This window comes from Arctopsyche grandis, chromosome 7 (genome assembly GCF_051622035.1).
Source record: "Arctopsyche grandis isolate Sample6627 chromosome 7, ASM5162203v2, whole genome shotgun sequence".
NCBI lineage: Eukaryota > Metazoa > Arthropoda > Insecta > Trichoptera > Hydropsychidae > Arctopsyche > Arctopsyche grandis.
This window is the reverse complement of record NC_135361.1, coordinates 9,650,907-9,674,289: the sequence shown is the minus strand read 5'-3', so window position 1 is coordinate 9,674,289 and position 23,383 is coordinate 9,650,907. Positions and strand designations below refer to the sequence as shown.

Sequence of the window (23,383 nt, the reverse complement as noted above, 5' to 3'; positions counted from 1 at the left end):
ATTTGACAGTTTTAAATATACGTACATATATATAAGTACCAGCTTTCGAATACTATTTCACTATACTTTTAAACTTAGACAGACAGCACATGAGTTTTGAAAGGGTTCGGACCCTAGGATCAAACACTTTCTATAAAAATACAACCGTATAACGCTGTGTAAGTTCGATTGTCTGCAATGCAATTTCACAGTTTTAATATATAGGTACATAGGTATATAGTTTTAATATATTGATCCTTTCAATACTAATTCCCAAAAATATTCTTATCTGCAGCGCGTTTATCGTATTTTTAACGGAGAGCTGAATGAGGTTGATCTATTTGGTATTTCCCTACATCAATTCAGGTCTAACATCAAGAGAATCTTGACCGATTGATTAATTTCTTCTCCTATTCTATTTTATAATCTTTTTCCAATATTTTAATGCTATAGCTTAATTATGCAATGTTCTACATATTTTGCCATTTGTCATAAGGCCTTTATTCTTTTCTTTTTCATTTGTTTTCCTCATATTTATCTTTTTCATTTTTTTTATAATCTTTGTAAAAATCTGTTATTGGACTCGGATGTTACATATATTATATATTTACTATTTGTTTTTTATACATATCTATGTACATCCTGTTGTCTGTTGATTTTTCAATAAATAAAATAAAAATAAAATAATAAAAATATGTATTGTTATATCTACATAAGTCTTTATTTGTTTTATGTTAGCTGTATTCTATTCCCACGACCTTTAAATCAATCTGCGAGACGAATTATGTTTCCCCCAAAAATATCAAAGCCCTTCTTAAGCCTGCACAACAAATTGCGTGCATCTACTCAGCCATTTCTCGATACATTCAAGACACATATGTTAACACTAAAAATATCGTTTTTCAATTAACTTTATCGCTTTTCTGCATTATTCTCACGACTCTTAATCCGCACAACGAATTGCGTGAAATCTACCCTCAAGGGATACATATGCAAACACTAAAAATATTGTCTTTAATTAGTTTACCAGCATTTTTCACACGACTCGACTCGAATCGTATTCCCTCAAAAACCCTTTTAAAGCTGCGTAACTAATTGTGTGAAAACCATTTCTCGATACACTCAAGGGTCAAAGTATTAAAGTCTTAAGATATTGTTTTACTTAACTCGAGTTCCCCCCTATTTTATTACGAACTATGATTGGTCCAAATTGTTACGTCTATTAAATATATACTGATGTTAAATATATGGAAGATCACTTGCGATCGAACCGTCTAACTTACAACCGAACCGTCTCTTACTAATCACTGACTTACAATTGAACCGTCTAACTAGTGACTCGCGATTAAATTGCCTAACTAGTAACCACTAACTAGTAACGTGTAATACTAACTAATCTCGTGTATACTTACTACTATTAAAGAAGATAATCATCTTATAAAATAAAGTGAGTTTTATTTACGGAGTAGCGTTCCGCAAAAACGCTTGGTGGCAGCGGAAATATTAATAACAACAAAATACACATCACCCACGAATGTAACAGTATGTACATATATATGTACATTACAACTTATTGCTCAGACCTTATGATCGAAGACTTTCCATTTAAATAGCGCATGAGCAACGTCGTACAAGTTCAATTGTTCGCTATGCTATTTGATAGTTTTCTATATACAAGCGTCAAATTTTTCACACTATTTCACGGCACTTAAAGTTATACTGTAGATGTTTGGAAGGGCTCTAAGAGCTTTTATACAAAAGCGCCCCGGGCAAGTGTGGTTTCCTTGCTGTGCAATTTAACAGTTTTTAATATAGAACCACCGATTCAAAGTATGGTAGATTCGAAAAAAAATCCATAGTACATAAGATACATTTTACATATCTATTCCAGATAGGAAAAAGGATCAAGGCGAATATATGTAGAGAAAGTTGTTTGTTGGCCTCGCTAGTTTTTTTCTTATACACCTACATATATGCATGTATGTACATACACGTGTGTATAAGTAGGTCCGCCTCCTTGAAAGAATGTAGGAAGCTTTCAGACGAAATGTATTATTCTTGCATTTTATTTTTGGCGCGCTTTGAATGTGGGTCGACGAGGAGAGCCAGCCTCGGCAAAACAGTCGATCCGATCAAATTTGTATGCGATTTTTTGCTGCCTGCCACGAAAATACGTAGTAACGCGGCCTGGGAGGGGCCCCGAGTAGGGAAGAGGGCCTCTGGTTTTGACCTGGTGATGGGAGTTCAATCCCGCAAAGTGCACAAAAGCGGATGTGGCGATTTTGGCCGCCCCTCTCAAAGCCGGGGATTACCAAATGAAATTTTAATTTTACCGCCGAATAAACGATGCACGGTCGAAACCAATCTCTTTGCGAGCCCCGGCATCCAACAACGGAATTATCGCTGAATCGTTTGTCTACTCTTCAATACCATCCATGTACTCAAACTACCACGATTCTCAAACTAGCTTATAATAAAGTCCTAGAATTTGGTGCAGGTTGTATTACAAATAGATATTGTTTTATTTTGGTTTAAGCTAATCAGACGACACGAAGTTAATGACCAGCAACGAAGATGAAATGTCTGAACTACTTTGTAGAATATAGATGGATAGTAGACACCTGGGTTTAGATATAAACAAAAATCTTGTTCATTGTCATATTTAAGACTCTCATAAAGTCCAACGCTTTAAATAAACATGAGTAAGTCGACGACTTAATCTACCTAGGTGCCTTGATTTCAAAGGAAGGAGGATGCCAATCGGAAATCCGCAGAAGAGTAGGAATGGCGGAAACGGTGATGATCAGTCTGGTAAAAATATATAAGAACCACTCTATTATGTAAAAAAAAACGAAAATCCATCTCATGCAATCTCTGGTGTTTCCCATTGCATTATATGTAGTCGAGACATGGACACTGAAAAAGAGAACAAGGGACATTTTAGATTCATTTGAAATGTGGTGCTGCGCACATCATAGACCGCAAGACGCACAAACATCTCCATCCTCAAAGAGCTGAAAGAGAGACTCTCCACAATATGTAGGAGTTCTTTCATACTTCGGCAATATGGCCAGGAAGAATGTGGAGAGTCTGGAGAGGCTGATAGTCACCGGAACTCTAGAGGGAAGGCGAGTGAGATGACGGTCTCCCAAGAGATGGTCTGAGTTCTCATAGACCCGGGCGAGTATGTGTGTAAACAATGGACTCACCACGGTAGACCTTTACGTGCCTAGATAATAGATAGATAAATGGACCGGGGAAGCTTTGGTGGGCAACATGTCCTTTATAAGGAGGTACATATAGTCGATCATATTATTCCGAAGGTGGATCCGTGTGGACCTCTTAAATCGTTGAATGAATGCTGTGAAGCGACTTTGGCTTTTTATTTGGATCATAAGCCCACCCATAAGCAACAGTATTTATTTATTTATGTTTAGGAAAAGCGGGATAGCCGATGGACCCAATTATATTTTCCCATAGTGGAATTTTTCACGTTGCCCCTGAGTAACATCTATGTATGGTATTAAACTTGTACGTACATGCATTTATAGATTATAAATTTTGTAATGATATTCAAATAGTGGTGACATAGTGTATAGGATAGTTTTTGAAAAATTGATGAGGAACCGTTTCAACAATGAAATTATAAATCGGATAAATCGGAAAAAACCGACTTGGAGTCACAAATATCCTTGTCCTATCAGCAGCACTACAGATAATAACTTCTTTTCAATCAAAATCAACCCACAGGAACGAACCCGGCAACTTTTCGGTGATATATTTTATACAATAGTTGGTCAAAATCCTGTTAATTGCGTTTCAAATAATTCTTCAACTCTCTTCTGACTACATCTAGTTATTTCTGTTTTTTTTCATTGATTATTATTCGAATATATACACATATGTATATATATATATATATATATATATATATATATATATATATATATATATATATATATATATATATATATATATATATATTTAATTTTTATCATAGTGCCATAATAAGTTGTCCCAAATCGACACTCTGGTCAAACGCGGACACGTGCATTTAAATATACTAAACTGAAAGAAAAATTAGACAATTTTAAAGAATAGGAAGATCCAATTTCAGAAGAACCGCTTCAAAAATTAAATCAGATGAATTGGTAAACTCTGATAGAAAACTATAATAGAAACTATGTTTATAATTGCTATATTGCTGGTATTAAAAGCTGTCCCATGCAATGTTAGGGCATATAGATAAATATCGAGTATTGTTTACAAAGGGCAGAAAAAAATTATTATATCAATACCTATACACCATTATTACTTTTCCATATACCCATAAATATATAATGCACGTATAATAACTTCAGATTTATAATAATTTAAAAGCGATTGTCTCAGATTTAAGCAACTTCAAAAGCGTCGTATTTTGTGCCACGTTTACTGCTAGTATATAAATAAATATATGCACGAAAAGACGTATGTATGTAGTTCTACGTCAAAACACACACACACACACTATGGAGTAACGAACTGCACTTTAACAAGCGTTGGTAAACCCTATGTACATATGTACGTACATATACATATATTAAACGGTCATTTATTCAACGATGGACCGTGGCGTGGGATCGGTATGTGCGTCGGATTTGCCTAAACCTTTGTAATATGGCACGAGGTAATACAGTCACGTCCCCGAGGTATTAGCGTTGATAGACCACAGGTATTAGTTGGACGTTAATTACGGAAGAGGACAGGTGAACCGATCTGATGACGTTATCAAGAGTGATTGCCGCCAGTCGCCCAGAAACGTTCTCAATCTCCCTTCAGCGTATACTCGACTACACGTAATATAACATCGGATAATATTAAATAAAGTTTCAGTTGTCGATGTTGATGGTTGGTGCAGCAGTAAACTTGAGCAATTACCTGTCAGATTTGCAAACGGCGTTTAATCAAAGTTTGAAGCTTTGTTGTTGTTCGCCCGTCTTGTTTGTTTGTCGTTAGACGATGGGTTTGGCTCGAATGTTGTTTAGAATATGTATTGCAAATTGGCAATCGATGCTAACGGACTGAAAATGTATAATTATATATTTGTTAGTATAGGTGGATATAACATAATTATTATTACTTTATTTACAAACATACATACATATAAAGTATCAATATTTGAATGTTTGTGATTGTGTTTAAATTACATCGTTATGTATGAGATAATTAATGATGACTTACGAAAATAATGAAAATATATGACATTATTGTTTTGTAGAAGTATATTATTGTCATGTAATTTTAAATGTGTATGATATTTTTGTAAGATGAAAATGCGTTCCAAATCGAAATACTATACACTTTTTAACGAAAATAAATATGAGTATATTTTTAATAAACATATTATTATATGAATCAAACCACAAAATGTGATTTTTGATAAATACTTTGAACCAAAATAGTTATTTGATTTCAATTCAAAGTTTACTACATTACTATTAAAATTGAGCAACAAAAATATCGCGTTTTTACTTACCGGAGCGGAGACTTATCAATCTTTACTAAGTTTGACCCAATAAATTGAAATATGACAATAATTTTTGTTGGCTTGCTCTCATTTAAGAGATATGATCGTTTAAAAAATGTGTAATTTTACAGATTTTTGGCTTTTGCGGTCTTTAATTAAAAATTTAGTGTTGCTGTGTCAAAAGTGAGTTTCTGTTGATTATAATTTATTTTATTGGTTTAAAATAAGTATAACTAATTATCTAGTAAATTTTAAAAGTGAGAGACAATTTATTTTTTAAACACATTTTTTTCGAACCATTATGAGCTAATTTCGGTCATTTTTCACGCTACCACGTTAAGGGTTTATCAGTATGTTTCGATAAAACGAAAAACTATGACACAAATCAATCCTCAGAAATGCGGTAAATCTATAATGGTACGGAAAAAATGTGTTAAATTTATTGTACATGTTTCTCACTTTTAAAATTTACTAGATAATTAGTTATACTTATTTTAAAGCAATTAAATAAATTAAAATTGATAGAAAAAACATCATACTATAGATTCCAATACTCACTTTTGGCACAACAACACTAGATTTTTTTACTACAGACGGCAAAAGCCGAAAATCTGTGAAATTGCCTAATCTCTTATTGTTTCGTCTAGCTTTTCCGAATGTATGTATGTATTATTATTATTTTTTTTTTATATTTATAAATTATATTTAGTTTTATTATTGTATTAATTTTATAAATAAAAAATAAACTTTAAGTGAAAGGTCTCAAATTATATGGTAGCTGATGTCGTCTGAAATGGTACTTTGAGGTTTCGATAGTCCAATGATTAAAGTAATCATAAATATTAAACACAATATATTTGTGTGGTTAGTTATAATTTACACGACAGATAGCACCACATCCGAAAGGATACAATAATAAGAGATTAAAAAGCAGCTGTTTTCCTCTTTATCTTATCGACGGTATAAAATATGTATGTGGTAATCGGTTTCAACAACACTAGTATCTTGGATCTTGTCCTTTAGGTAAGTCCAACATTTTGATTCAATTTCTCAAACTCAAATTGTCTATATCGATGGCTTAGTGCACAGATATTGAATGTCCATTATTGAATTTGTGTCGAATTTTAGGTTGTAGATGCTGGAATAATTCAGGTTTTTCCTTTCAAGGTAGTTTATGTAGTATATATAAATTACCTTGAAACGAAAAATCTGAAGTATTCCAGCATCTACAAACTTAAAATTCGATACAAATTCAAAAATGGACATCCAATATATCAGCACTATGTCATCGATATATACATATGAACATATATCGTAACACATTAAGTTATAGCAGAAAATGAAACATTTTGAAGTCAAGATGATCAAAGTAAAGGCGAAGTCCGAAATAGCTCACTTGCGACTTGAAAAAATGTACAATTATATGATACATCGAAAGCATGCCGATGTAATATTTTCCGTACGCGACAAAAGGTATCGTAACCATATTTTTAAATACATTTAAATATAAAACATCTTTTCAAACGGCCGTTCTTTATAATTTCAGTATATTTGCACACATGGTAGTGTTGTCCAGTTGTAGTGAATTCTTTGCATACAATCAGAGTACTTTAAGTGATATATTTTCCGAATTTGAAGACGCAGTTATTGACGCCATTTTAAAATACTGCTACATTGGAGAAATATGTATGTATAAGTTATACGAATATAATAATCAAATCATTCTTTGCGTGCAGCTTCATATGTTAAATACGATTTCAGATATAGAAGAGACCCGTCTTGAAAAATTTTTAGAGCTAGCCAACATGCTTCAAATAAAAAACATTGACATACCACCAAAAATGCCCGAATACCAAACAATAGACCTGTCTAATTGTTTGGAAGTTTTGAGACTTTCTGATGATCAAAAGTTGAAAAAAATTGCATTGGATTTAACCGTTGAAAATTTTAATACTGTGAGTGTTAATTAATAATAACAAAACTACCATTACATATGATTTAATGACTGTATTACATATTTATGTTTTAGCTGTGCAAAATCACAGACTTTTTAAATTTACCAGTTTCCATCGTGAGCGAAATTTTAAAATCGAATGAATTGAACGTTGCTTCTGAAGAAGACGTCTTTAAATCTTTAAAATTATGGGTGAATTTTGACGATGAAAATCGTAGAAGTGAATTATTAAACTTAATGAGTTCTGTCAGGTTGACTTTGATACCAGTACAGGTACATATTTAAAGCTTAAATTTTGTGAAAAGCATTTTCTAATCTAAAAGTGAAATACAACTTAATACTTTCAGCGTCTCATTACCGAAATTATACCGTACTGTTACTCGTCTTTAGACTGTATGATAATCGTAAACAAGGCAATGCAATCGATGCTATTACGAAATCCACAAAGTCCTCATAGAAGAGATGTTCATCGAAAGGGAACCTACAAATTAGCAGTTGTCGGATCGTGGATGATTGTGAGTGTTTTGATTATCACAAGTTTCTTTAAATTAATATTAATTCCACAACTTATGCTATATTTATTATTACAGCATCAAAACACAATCGACATATACGACGCCGAACAAGACACTTGGACACAATCAAAAGATATCGGAATCAACAAATGGGGCTATGGTTTGGTTCTTGTCGACAATTGCATAATGATTATTGGCGGATTCTCATCTAATACATCCAAAATTGTAACTTATTGATGAAATTGTTTTATTTTATTAGTAAACATATAATATAATGCATATATACGAGAAGTAAGAAAAGTTTGACTGGCAGTGTGGAATAGTGATATATTTAGCTATTAGCTGACTTATGAAGAGATTGAAATGGAAAAGGGAAGATTACATAACTATAACGAAAACTGGATGAAAGGTGGATAAAAAATAACTAAAATGGTATTCGAGAGAACGTTTAAGAATATACGTAAATAATATGGATAGACGAGTTTAGAAAAATGTGTGTGGTTAAATGGACGAGTGAGATGAATGGACGCGTCTTAGAGAGTTTTTAATCCAACAGTGAATAGCCAATGACTCATGACGATGATGTTGATGTGCATGAAGATTAATACTAGTTTGTAAATCCACAGTGTAGAACAATCAAATTTTCATACTTGATCATGATACTTTTGGCTCCAAATTTTTCTGAAGATGCTACTTTAAACTTTCAAACTACTTTATCGAGCAACGCCGGGAAATTCAGATAATATTATATAAGTATGAAAATAAATTCGATATATGTATTAAGATTTATTTATCATTAGGTGGAGTGTATTGATTTGAAAGATGGTCAAAAATATCCGTTACAACCGTTGAATGATGCTCGGTACGGTTTGGTTGCAGTAGCTTTGAATCAAGACCATTCTACTGACGTGTACGTCATATGTGGTGCTAGATCGTGGGATGTACCGTTGAATTCAGTGGAGAGGTGATACAATTTTCTTTAAAAAATTTAGAAAAAACTAATAAAAAAATATTTCAATTCATTTTTTGAACAGGTGGAACAGCAAGAAGCGAATTTGGGAAACTGATATAGCTCCAACACTGCAAGCTTTGCTTTTACCATGTGCTTCTGTCATTAACGGCAGAATATACATGACAGGTGGCTACACATTCATCGATAAACAGCACCGATCCATCAATGAAGTGCAGATGTATGTGCCTGAAACCAATACTTGGTCGTATCGAGCACCGATGATTCAAGAAAGAGCCGAGCATAAGGTAAATGAAACTTGACGGCATAGAAGCTATGATACATTTGAGTATATATTAGTTCGTCTTTTAAAAGTATATTTTTGCAAATTTCAATTAAGAGTGTCGTCATGAATGGAAAGCTGTATGTAGTTGGCGGTTATATTATTCAATCAACTACTTATATTGAAAACGTTGAATCCTACGACCCTGAAGCCAATTTGTGGACTTCGTTTTGCAATTTGCCGGGCCCTCGACTGGGTGCTAATTTGTGTGTTTTCCAAAACAAGTTAATATTAATAGGTGAGTTATTAATTCAATTACACGCCGAGTCCAGTTTTAAATGTTTCAGAAATGTATTAAAATTATTATTTTCAGGTGGAAACTACAAAAAAATTGATCTTAGCGATGTTTTAGAATACGACGTCATAAATAAAAAATGGGTTATCTTAAAGAGTCTTAACATACCAAGAAGATATGCATGGGTATTTTTAATACCACCCAATTCGATTATCTGACCGTTTTTAATAATCGTAGCAGATCATGTGATATTTTATAGTTTTTAATAATATTGAAAACATTTAGTTATATAATAAAAATAGATAATCTATGTATGTATTTATGAATTGTTGATAATATAAAATAAAAAAAATGAAAATGTATTTTTTAGACATTTTTAATATATCATATTATGTACAAAGACATATTATTATCGTGAATGAAAGTTGAGTAAGAATGGAATATAATTAGAAACGCAGGAAACGATGGTCATGATTTACGAATTGTATGACTTTATATTTATAAAGTTTAAAATTTTATAAAACACGTTTTACAAAACAAAAAGCATGATGAATATTTAAGAAATGAAATATTTAAATTAAATGCTTACACAAGCAAAACAAATACACATTTTCACAATACAACTTTCAAGATAAACTTCGAAACTACGTGTAAGGACGAAATGTAATGCTACGAAATATGTGTCGTATGGAAAACTTTGTTGTTTTGTGAGTTTTGCGTCAATAACTTTTTTTTATCATAAACTCTGTTACAGTTTCAAATTTTATCCCGTAGCGAGTACGTTTGTATATGAGTTTGAATGATTTAAAAAAAAATTTTGTTAACATTTTGTTTGCACAAAAGACATTAAAAGCATTCGAAACAGCGAACACAAACACGAGCTTTCCGCAAATCGCAGCGTTAAAATTTAATTAATTTCATAACCACCGAATATTAAATTTTCCGTTCTAAGGAAATATTTTATTTATCTCACGTGGCACGTCTGCAAAAATATACTATTTTTCGACCGAAAAATATATAAAAAATAAAAGCATTAAACGTAATAGAAACGCTGGGCAGGAAAGCAAACACCTGTCAAAATAAAGTGACGCGTAAAAGTAGTCTTGATAGGAGGAAAATCAACCTTTTTATTTTATACTCAGATATCTACAGACTTTTTATATATCAAATTTAAAATTATCTTGTATGTTTGTCCATGGTTTATCATATTTAATTTTACACTCGACCTATTATACTCACTAATGCATAAATACATACATATATTCGTTATGATCTCGGAAAGGTATTAAAATATATTTGTCTATGCAGAATATTTTAAATGTTGATTATTTTGATACTTTCATTATAGTGATTACTATTATATTTTGCAATACGTATAGTACGCAATACGTATTGCTCAATCAAAATATTTATGTATAATAAATTACAAATGAATGTGTTAATACGTCGGTACGCCCTAATTTTTAAAATTTTGTCATTGGTTATATATTAGATTGAGTGCATAATAGTGAGAAAGATTATCGAACTTATTAACACTTTGTTTGAAGAAGAATAATCCTCTTTTTAATTGAACGATCAAGCTCTCTCTTTCTCTCGTTCCCGAAGTTCTCCTCTTGAACGAAACATGGATTCGTGGAAATTCCGCGAGAACTTTCCATCAGATCAGATCAAAAGAAAAATGTCAGCGACTATCTTAATTAAAAATCTGAACTGAATCGTACCTTTTTCAACATCGGGATGATATTTTTCGCACTTAAATATTTTATGAACTGATGCCGGCGCGCACTGTCGTAGGCAAAAAAATGAAATTTAAAAATTTAAAGCGAAGTTAAAATATATATTTTTTATGAACGTTTGAGTTGAAGAATCGAGAGTGGAAACGTACGAATATTTACGATTTAACAGTTAATTTCTCGGTTACAACATTTCACTGTAGGATTTTACGAGCACTGCGTAATAACTCGGGTCGAAATATTTCCACATGGAGGGAGATTTGCGAAGGTATAAAAATTAGAACGTGAGGGGGGTCGTTATATAAATTTTATTTTTTCGAGTTTGTCGCTTAGGGGCGTGTCGTTTCATAACAATAAAGCCACGCATTCAGTTCGTGTCTCGAAAGAAACCCTTTGGCCGCGGAGTTGCGCTTAATAAGTCACAGTGGAAAATGTCGCCGTTTGCCGCAAACACGTCGGCCGTGATGAAAAGTCAACACGGCGAAAAATATATTTTCAGGCCTTTAGGGGAAAAGCCTCGCGAAAATTGAGAAAACTACACGCACGTGGTCGTCGCGTCACCCGGATTTTCCGTAAAATTTTCCCCGCTTTGTATACATGTGTACATATAACGCTGTATATAATTGCGCGAGGCAGCCAAATTAAACATTGGCATTAAACTTTAATTGTAATAACGACTTATCACACAAAAATATACTCACATATTTGTTTATAGCAATATTATAAAAATGGTGTATTCAAAAATGATTTAATAGTACATTAATTAAGCCACAGCGTAGTGCACTTAGAGCTATTGTATACCAGTACAGAGGTAGTGGGTTCAAGTCCCAGACAAATACGCTGCTGACGAGATGTTTTGATTATTAAAACAATGATCAACTGTCTCCTGTTAGAATGTTATATTTTTTCCAATTTTGTTGTTGTAACGGATCCAATAAATTGTTATCTTCCTCGTCAGTTTCTCATAAATTCGAGTTATAAGCAACTAGAATTTGTTGAATCTTATAAAATTTTATCAACACAATAAATGTATTTCTCGCAAATTTGCTGCGTATGAAATTTTTTTTGATTGTCCATAGATGTCTCTATTGTATTGTCCTACTATTTTTGAAAAATTGTTAGTACTTAAGTACATACATAAATAATTTAGCCACATTTCATTTTATTTTTGAAATTATTAGTATTATAAGAAGTAAGTACATACAAATTAACATTCGCAGAGACATTTATTGTCGAATTTGTAAATTTGCAGCATTTTATACAGTTCAGCAATATTCGAGATTACTGAAAACTCGAGATTTTGCGAGAAAATGGTTAAGGTTGCCAATTTGTTGGAACCGTTTCAATGAAAATCAGATAAATTTGCAAACTCTGATAGGAAACGATCGACCTGGAGCCACAAATCCGAGGTCTGGCCAGCAGAAACCAGTGGGATTTGAACCCGTGACCACTTTGTTCAAAGCATTAAATACTAACCACTAGTCTATTCTGCTGGTTATGTGTCACCTTGGGATAATTTCTGTCATGGCAATAATTAATCAATAATTACTAATTAATTTTACAGTTAATTAAATTTAAACACCTTTTTTTTACATTACACGCTACAGAAGCTTACATTATACTATTACAATGACACCGAAAAGAGAGGAGGGGAAGGGGGTTGGAAAAGCTACTTTCGTGTAATGTTTCAGCCTTGTGATGCTAATACCACTATTTAACCAATTAATTACCATCCGCAAAGAAGTTTTACTTAAAAAATTAATTAAATTATATTGTGTTTGCTTTTTATTCATTATTGACTTATTTGAGTTTACCTATTACATTGACATAAAAATTAATTGTGGTACATATTAAATATTTCATTTTCTATTCCACCTATTTATTTCCATTCTTATTAAGATTTTTTTCATGATCTTTATTAAGATTTTTTTTATGATCTTTATTAAGATTTTTAACCCTCCCTCAGTGGGGTATGCAAGTGCCCCAATTTTTACGTTTTTCGTAATAACTATGTGGTTTTCAAAGCTACACACCCTATATTTCTTATATTCCTAGAATGAACTACAAGAAATTTATTTTTATAGATTTTGTATGATTTAGAAAAGGAGTACATCGTAAAAAATACATTTCTACGTTCCAAAGTATGATTTAAAGGCGGTAGCGATAAGTCATATTTTTGACAGTTCGCTTGCGTATTCTTGTTGATCGATGAATCAATGCGAGAGAAAGAGACTGCTATATTTACGTAAGCTATTGTTTCCGTCACTTTTGGCGCGTGGCTATTGAGTCATGCAGTCGCCTGTTGGCCTTACCTATGTATATGCGTTTGCGTGTAGATACTTGTCATTATTTTTTAATACAAATTAAAGTCAAAAATATGATATAGGACTAAAACTTTTTTATGTTGATGTATAAAATGATTAATAAGATATATATTGAACCCATTTATATTGAGAAAAGCTGTATTTTGATTAAAATATACTGGGGTCTTACTCGACCCCAGTTTCAAAGGGGACACTTTCAAAGGTTAATAGAATAAAGCTGGTTTCTTCCAAGAAGAATTGTAATTGCATGGTTTGAATCTAGAAAAATGAAAGATTAAGAAATGAAATAGCAACTAAGGATGATTACATTTAGATAGAGGTGAAAGTTATCGTTCTATTACTATAATACCCGGCTTTTTTGCGGGAGATTGAATTGGCCTATTTGAACAACTTTGCCCGTGTATCAGTGTGTGTGTTTGTGTTTTAATTTATTCACTTGTAGGCCGGGAAAGCTTCCGTTGATTTGCGAGACGAGCTTTTAATGCTGAAGCTCAACGCCTGTAACTCACCGCTCCGTTGAGTGCTCCACGTATAGTTTCTGTCATTTGCGTTAGATTTTCCTTTTTGTGAGCCGCTCTCTCATTTTCCCTGCGAGCCTATCCCCCTTTTACACATTTTTTAAAGATAATGCAAAAGTGCCGAGAACAAAGGCCTCCGACAACTTAAACCCTTTGACTGCAGGGCAGCGAGAGTTTGGAGTGCTTTCTTGGCGGATTACTTTCTATTTTCGCCCCACTTTATGTATGTGTGTGTGTGTGTATGTGTGCAGAGAGGGAGAAACTTCGATTTTATTCGAAAAGTTGAATCACTTTACGGTAAACAGAGAGCGTCGACGACGTTTTATTTTCAAAATTAGAACACACTTCGATTGTCGATCTCGATAAAAATCGAGTGGTTTTCACAGAGTTTATTTGTATGTACATAAGTGCCACGACGGTTTTCGTTTTGTTTCAGAATAGTGATGACAATTGGAAATTTGCCATTCCATTTCACCAGAATTCAATTTACCTATATACATACATATATCGTGACGTTCTATTCACTCGTAAACGAATAGTTTTTAAAATACTCCTCAATTGATATATCAATCACACTTTTTACAGTAAAAAAAATGTCAAATTTACATGCATGCTCTAAATCAGTGCTACTCAAACTTTTCAGCTGGCGGACCAGTATATATTTTTCAGTAATTCTCACGGACCAGCAATATATTTTAAAATAAAAAGGTTATATATGTATGTATATGGTAACAAATAAAAATAAAATAAAATCTAAGTAGCAAAATTTATTTTATTGAATTCAAAGTACAATATTTATATACTTAGACAAAGATAAAAAATGAAAAAAAAAAACTAATGAGACATACATATGAGCTTGTTTGTTATTAGATATTATCTTATAACTATAATTATATAATTATAATTATAATTATTAATTATTAATTAATATTATAATTATTAATTAATATTATAATTATAATTATATAATTATATTATCCAGTCGTGATTTAATCAAAGACAATGCCACACGCAATGGATCATAAATATCCACACTATTACGATGTTTTGTTTTAATTATACTCATGGTTGAGAAACCAGTCTCGCAAAGGTAAGTTGATGCAAATGGTAAAAAAGTTTTCACTGCAAGTTCATAAATATATGGGAATTCTACTTTTAATTTGATCCAAAAGCCTGCAAGTGAAGTTGTGGGTTCAAAACATTTTTTTTAATTCTTGATTTACAGTCAGATCAATTAGTTTATCTTCCAAATTCGGTGATATGTCATCATTCCATGGCAAAAATGGATTTCGTATCTATCCTTTTCCCTTTCGTGGATCGTCATCTGGTGGAAAATAGAAATTGAATCGCTCTGATAAATCTGTCAAATGACAACTGATTATATCGCGCAAAGACGTCATATTAAATGCTCCTCTCCTCCTTCGTAAATAATATCAGCCAAATTTGAAACATGTCATAGCAATCGTTTGAAACATGAATCTTCCATGTTTTTAGTTTCGTTTCAACCCATCTGTATTGTCTGCCATTGTGAAACAAAATGACATTCTTCCTTGCAGGGATAAGTTAAGGTCATTCAAAATACAAAAAATATCTGTCAAATAAGCTAGCTCGGCTATCTAGTCTATATTTTGAAATAGTTCTGACATAAGCTATTGTTTTAGTTTTATAATTATGTCTTTTTCCGCGGACCGGCTACCGCCGGGTCACGAACCAGTAATGGGCCGCGGACTTATACAATTTGGTAATTATACAATTTGAATCATAGAGATCTTGATGAGAAATATATAAAATATGCAAACCCTGCATCACTATGTTTGAAGAAATAAATTAAAATATAAGTCCTGGTCACCCGCTACCCAAGTGTTAAAGAGGTAATAAGGGAGAGAATGATTTATTTGAAACATAATGTTTGGACTATGATCAAGTTTAATGGTCTTTATATCAACAGCCGTGGCTTTAATCTTGTATCCTGGTCGTACACATGCAAAAAAGCTAAACAATTTGTATTTTGCTGGAACACAGTATCGAATCAAATATTATTCAATCCATAAACGATTTTTATCAAGATCACGACCCATTTTATTGTATTTTTTTAAACTTAAGTTACATACGTAAGTGGGAGTGTCAAAAAAGTATTTTTATATAAGTTATTATATGCCTTAAAAAATTACATACATACATTTTACCATTGTTAAATCAAACGTGCAACCTAGAAAGCTTATACGAATAATATAATAGTGACATATAATATCTACGTATAAAAACATGTTGACTTAGCGACACATTTTGCCTTCATATGACATCTGAATTCGAGTTATTTTCCCGAGGAAAACGAGTTCCGTTTTGTTTGCGTCGCGCAGAAAAACTTTTCATTTTAACGTCGTGCAGTTACATCGTCCGTGGCAACTTTTCGCCGCTTTTCCGAACGCGAATATGAAAAATTTCCCGCCGAAGTCAATTTCGGCCTGGCGTCTGACCCTGCTATGTTTATACGTGTATTATTAAACCTTTTTTTTATTATTTTATTTATTCCACTGTTAGGCCTTCTGTTTTTCGAAAGCGACCGTCGCATTTGCTTCATTTGGGCTCGGTTTGAAAATGTTCGCAATATAAATGGTGACATTTAACCCCTAAACAACTCGTGGAGTACGCACATACATATTTTATTATACGTCTTTATATATAACGGTTGATCCAACTGAAGTTTTTCTTAAGAAAACTTCATATTTTATAAATCTTTATTGAATTTAAATAGTTTTGATGCGTGACAACGTAATTTTGTACATATAATGTAAACATAACAGCTTTATTTTCAAATATTAACATCTGAATTGACTTCATTACTTTTATTGAGCGAAATTGGATAATATGGAAATTTATTATGTAAATCAGCCCTGGTTTCAAAAATGTGGTTTCATCAAACAATCTTTATATCGACAGCATCATTTCCAGAAACGATGAGGTCATTTATTGACCTCCAAGATCATGAAATTTAAACTCTATGGTTTAGTTTGAAATTAAAGTGTATTCTAATAATCCAAAAACACGTCACAATCTAATAGAAAACATTCCACCTGTCATTGATCTTATTGATCTTATTTTAATTGAGAAAATTTTGACCATATGAAGTATTTATATCAACGATATTTTTTTCTATGTAAAATCAAACGTTCAAATGCGATGAAAATTCTGATGTTTAATGTGTTTTATTTTAGAAAAATTTCTGACCTGTTACGTTGGATCAGCCTTTATATTATGGAAACATAATTTTTGCGTGAACAAAGTCCACTTCGGCAAGGAAATCGCGCACGTTCATTCTAATGCTAGCAATGAAATTAATTAACCCCATCTTTATTTAGAGACACACAAAAGCTTTCGCCCTTAACATTCTCGTTAAGCTTTTACGGGTAGGGGGTGGGCGTGCGCGTATCATTACGCCATATTTATTACGTCCGTCTAGCCAACAACACAGATTCCGGAATACTTCGACTCTTTGTCTACCTAAATATGTATACATATTACATGTACATATTTATATATACAAAACTGACTATACGACAGCGATAAAGGAAATCTTTATTGTTTCAAACTGATTCTTGAAATGTGAATAATGATCCATTTATTGGGTTACTACCAGTGGAGTTTCCAAGTTGCGGGATACTGTTTATATACCTCTTATGCGTATACCTATAATATTATATATGTATTTGCAGTTTCCGAGTACACATAAGATTTAACGATTTTATCGTGTATTCAAAAATTGTTATTGTTATTAGTAACTAGAAATGTTCATTTTATTCGGGTTCAGTTTTATTACTTTATTATACCTGACTGAATTTTTATCTATTAGTCATGTGTAATTGTATTCGTATATAAAAAAAATTGAATTAAATACAAATACTGATTGAATAGAAAACTGGAAATATTGATTGTATATTTTTAAATATAATATGTGGCTTTTAATACATAAATTTACTAACGAATGATGTTTTACAATTAAGTACGAATGTATAATATGTATGTATGCAGATTCATAAGAACATGCCTATTAGTTAGTCGCGTATGGAATGGAAGTTTCTCAATAACAGATATGGTTTGACGTTTATTTACTATTACTAACATATCCTTTGAAGTATATACATATGTATATGTATGTGGATGAGTTGATTTAAAGGAACAAATATATATAATTATAATAAAAAATATTTAATTTTATTGTAAAAATGAGGTAGCCATTATTTCTTTAGAAGTAATTGCCAAAAACACAGTTTTGCATCCAAGTTTCCATGCAAAATAATTCAAAACTTTGTATAAAAGTTTAACACTTAATATTTGATGAAAGTTCATTTATATGCATGTGAGTAGGATCACATATGTACATAAGTAAATGAAAATATTTGCCAAATATTTTGGAGTGACAGTGGTTCCAGATGGACTTCTCGAATCGTTGTATAAATGCTGTTAAGCGACTTTGGCCTTTCATTTTAACCCTGAATCCACCCCTACGCAACAGTACAAACTTTAAAATATATAAAATTCACAAAAATACATAAAATTCTCTACACCCAAAATCGTAATTTTTATTCAAAAACAAAAAATATTGCAAAGATAGAATCTTTGATAAGAAAAGGATACAAACGTAATAAAAAAATACACAAATCAAATTTTTTAACTGAATAACTATTGAAAGATATTTCAACGCCTAAAAACAAAAAAAAACATTTGCTTATATAATAAGATAAACTTTGGAAAGATTTGAGGTTATGTACATACGTCAAATCTGAAGAAATGAATTCTATGTTTATAACTAAAAAAAACCCGCACTGTCCAAAAAGACCATCGTATTTGACGATGTGCAATTTAGTATAGCTTATTATATGTAAAATTTTATGAAGTAACCTGATTTCGGCGGATCTATTGGCACGCGCGTAGAAATGACATATAAACGTCATTAGACTTTTGGCTGAAACACCACGCTATTTAGCATTAATTTTAATAATCATTATATAACCTACGAGTGAAGTAAAAATATATAAGAGAAGTTGAGAGAGCCTATAAAGCAAATTTTATAAAATACATAGTGGAAAAAGAAAAAGTCATAGGCGTTTAAGCAATTAAAATCTGACATAGCGAGAGGGTTGGATAAATACGGCAACTTTCTAATAAACGTCAACGAGAACGATAATGGAGTATTTTCAAACGTGTCTATTACGATTATTTTTCACCATCGTAATAGCGGATTTGATTTCCACACATATTGATGAACAAACTGAGAAAAAAAATGTCAAAGTTTGAAAACGAGCGGATAACAACCCAAATTTTGTCAAACGAAAAAATCGAAAGTGAGCTAATAAGAGGCTAGTAAATAAATAAATATATATATACATATATAAACAAAAATCTAAAGACGGAAGTTATTCACTTGTTACAAGAAAAGCGGCGTTTTATCGAGTCGGTAAGCGATTGCGCTAAAAAGTTGCCCGAGGGGGGCGTGGAAAAACGTTGCAGAAACGACACACATAAACGCGTCACGGTGATGTTTTATTTATGTGTTCGGCGATGTTCAAAGCGTGGGTCGCGCTCTTAGTATTCCCGGCCCGGTGTCAAACAAGACATGAACTTGAATAATATCGCGTCGCGCGCAAACATATTTCCGAGTGGGAAATCGCAAAGGGCCGGTGTATAGTGCGGTAGGGTTTTTCCGGCGAATGTTTGCCTTCGAGTTGCACGCCGCAGTCGAGACGTGTTTGCCGCGAACAAACAACCCTAAGTGGATGTTTTCGACAAACATGACTCGGTGTTGTTATCGTATTATCCCGAGGAGAGAGGCCTCTACGGATTTTTAACCGTTCCAAAATTGTTGCATTTAACTTCCGATAGAAATATACATATGTACATACATATCAGCCAGCAGCATAACTCGGTCGTTAAGCTTCGGCTTAGCGCAGCGGTTTCCAAACTGGGAGGCGCGGACTATTGCCAAGGGAGGGGCCAAAACTTTTTAATAAAAAAATAATTTTCACACCATAATATCTACAAATAAATAAAACTTCATATCGTAGCTTAACAGTAAAAATTCAATGCATGAATGTTTATTTTTATTTTTCTTTCATTTTTATATATACATTTAATTCCTATAAAAAATTATCTGGAGAAGAAGATTTTAAAAATTACGCCTTTGCAAACGCTCTGTTTTAGCTAAAGATGCCCATTTAAATGCATATGTTCGATATGTTGCGGATAATAATATATTAGAAGATATATTATTTTGCAAACACATTCTTAGGAAGACCACATCCATTGAAATGTTTAATATAATAGACAGTTTTTTTGAAGAAAACGACATAAAGAGAAATAATTGCGTTGGACTGTGTACCGACGGAGCTCACTCAATGTCCGGACACAAAGCAGGTCTTAAAGCATTGGTCAAAAAGAAAGCACCACATGTTATCTGGGCACACTGTATGATTCTCAGAGCAGCTCTATTGTCAAAAAATATGAGCGAGGAACTGAACAGCGTTTTTACAAAAGTTATAAAAATTATAAACTACATTAAGAATAGTCCTTTGAGAGCAAGGCTGTTTGCAAAGCTGTGTGCTGATATGGAAGCTAATTATACCTCACTTTTGTATTATTGTGAAGTTCGCTGGCAATCTCGTGCAAAAATGATTCTAAAGGGAGTTCGAACTCAAAGAAGAAATAGCAACCTTTCTCGAAGAAAACCATCATGAAGAGGCACATTTGTGGACGAACGATAATTTTATTGTTAAACTTGCCTATTTGGTTGAAATTTTTGGAAAATTGAGTGGTTTAAATAAATCAATGCAGGGATCACAAATACACCCACTTGTTCAAAAAGACAAAGTAAAAGCTTTCATTAAAAAATTAAAATTATGGAAATCAAATTTACAAAAGAATGAGTTGGATAGGTTTTCACTTTTCAAAGATTTCTGGGCCACAGCCAATATTGAAGCAAGTTAAAATATTTTTACCGACCACTTGGATGTTTTAGTGCCGCATTTTTCCAATTATTTCAAAGACCTTGATTTCTCAAAGTTTTTGTGGATACAGAATCCATTTAACTACAATGAAGAAGACGAATTCGAGCTGACAACCATCAAAAAATAAAAATTGATAGAATTATCATGCGATAGCTCACTAAAACAAAAGTTTCAAAATTAAACCATAATTAAATTTTGGATGAATCTTAGTGGAGAGTATGAATCTTTGTATTGCAAAGAAATGCAAGTGCGGCTACCGCTCGTAACGTCTTATTTATGCGAAACGGGGTTTTCAGCACTAGCTGCAATGAAAACCAAATATCGAGCCAGGTATAGTCGAAAAGGAGTTACGAGTGGCACTCTCCATATTGCCCCCAAGATTTGATAAACTTTGTGCCAATAAACAACAACATCCTTCGCATTCAATTTTGATGTGTTAGATGTAGTTTAATTAGTAATTTAATATAAAAATAAATATATGTACGTGTTCGTATAAATTTATGATATAGCAAAACCTTTTTATTATTCTGTCTATTGTAGAGTTCAGTATTTTATTTTTAAATAAAGGTTTATTATTTAAAACGTGTCTATATTATCATATCTATTAAAAAATAAAAGGTAGGGAGGCGCGGAAAAAAAATTTTTTTTAGGGAGGCGTATTAGCATAATGTTTAGAAACCGCTGGCTTAGCGTCAAGAAGGTACTGGGTTCAATCCCTGAATGAAAATGAATTTTTCAGAGTATGCTGTTGGTCAGACCTGGATTTGTGACTCCAAGTTGATCGTTTCCTATCAGAGTTTGCCAATTTTCTCTGGTTTCATTGTTGAAACGGTTCCCGGAAAAAAAATTGGCTAAAAATCCTTCCTACCTACTATGTCACGACTATTTGAAGTTTGATTGATGTACAATAAAATTTATGTACAATTCATAGATGTCTCCTTAATTTGCGAGTTTTTCAGTGTCTCTCAATTCAACGACTTGTAATAAAAATGCTGCATTTGTATTTGTAATTGTAATTTGTAATTGGCCAGGAAGGCGCATTGGGATTTACCTGTAAGGCCTTCCTGGTATATATGTAAATAAATAAATAAATACATATATGAAAACGAAAGGGTGTGTGGGTGGGTGGCTGCGCCTCCGGGGACTTCAAATCCTTTGAATCGAAAAAAATCGAATCGGCGCCTATGAATCGAAAAAAAAAATAACTCGAATTTGTCGTCTACGAATCAACGATCGAAGGTTACATACATTTATACATACATATATGCAAAGTCTCTTTACAAATTATATATTAGATATGTGGGTAGGTAGGTAGTGTTTACCATTTTTTTTCATATTTAACAATTAAATATAAATTAAATATAAATATTAAATTAAATATATTTTAAAGGTATTTGAAAAAATTCTACCGCGTGCGGATCGAACACAAGACTGAAACATTTATTTTAATATTATTTAATAACATAATATGCCAGCGCCCATGCAATGATATTTCATCGCATGGGCGTTGGACATATAACACTAGTTTATAAGAATTAGCGAGATATCTATGTTACAGATAATACATTTTTTAAATTGTACTCAAAGTTGTGACATAGAAGGTAGGATGGTTTTTACCAATTTAATGAAGGAACCGCTTCAACATTAAAATCAGAAAAATTGGAAAACTCTCATAGGAAACGATCAACTTGTAGTCACAAATATCCAAATCTGACCAGCAGCATTTAAGATTATACTCAGAATAAATTCTTTTCAATCGAGGTCAGCTCACGGGATTGAACCCAGCAACCTCTTGGTGCTTAGTATCATCGCAACCACCGAGCCACGCCGCTGGCTTATATGTATTTGTGTAATAATAGATACACGAGATTTTCTTTCAGCTGTTCGTCCTTGGATGAATTCAGATATAACAAAGAATTCAATAATTACGATTGTGTGTTATATTTTATGAATTCGATAACAAAAAATAAAAACATCGGATAAATATTCAAGCTTACGAATAATATGGGAAGATAATAATTAGTATACATGTCGTGTATTTTTATTATATTTCATTTCCTTGTACATTAGTTAGTATAATGTTTGCGATATTTTCGTTATATTATGTATTTATACATTATATATTCAAAATTAAAAATATGCATTTTAATAGCTCAAAAAAGTTACGTTATCATTACATGTATACATCATTATAAATTGGTAAAAAACATTTACAAGATCCTATTTGTCCTATCGAATGTCTTCCTAACCCGTTATCATTCAATTTAAATCATTTCATCATTAAAATATTATTACCGTAAATACATTTACATTTTTAAATTAT

At 32.3% G+C, this 23,383-nt stretch overlaps 1 protein-coding gene across 1 annotated transcript; it reads left to right on the top strand.

Moving 5' to 3' along the window:
- The first annotated feature begins 7,047 nt into the window (after nt 1-7,047).
- On the top strand, nt 7,048-9,702 carry LOC143914051 (kelch-like protein 23). Its single transcript, XM_077434142.1, has 9 exons — nt 7,048-7,174; nt 7,250-7,443; nt 7,518-7,715; nt 7,790-7,957; nt 8,033-8,182; nt 8,758-8,921; nt 8,992-9,214; nt 9,307-9,487; nt 9,563-9,702. Exons 1-9 carry the CDS (start codon nt 7,048-7,050, stop codon nt 9,700-9,702), a joined length of 1,545 nt encoding a protein of 514 aa, XP_077290268.1.
- The last annotated feature ends 13,681 nt before the right edge of the window (nt 9,703-23,383 follow it).

Bases quoted from the DNA above. Each gene is read 5' to 3' on its own strand.
- LOC143914051 (XM_077434142.1), top strand. From the start codon at position 7,048: ATGGTAGTGTTGTCCAGTTGTAGTGAATTCTTTGCATACAATCAGAGT. The intron at 8,183-8,757 runs GTAACTTATTGA...ATTTATCATTAG, and splicing joins CATCTAATACATCCAAAATT to GTGGAGTGTATTGATTTGAA. The intron at 8,922-8,991 runs GTGATACAATTT...TTTTTTGAACAG, and splicing joins CCGTTGAATTCAGTGGAGAG to GTGGAACAGCAAGAAGCGAA.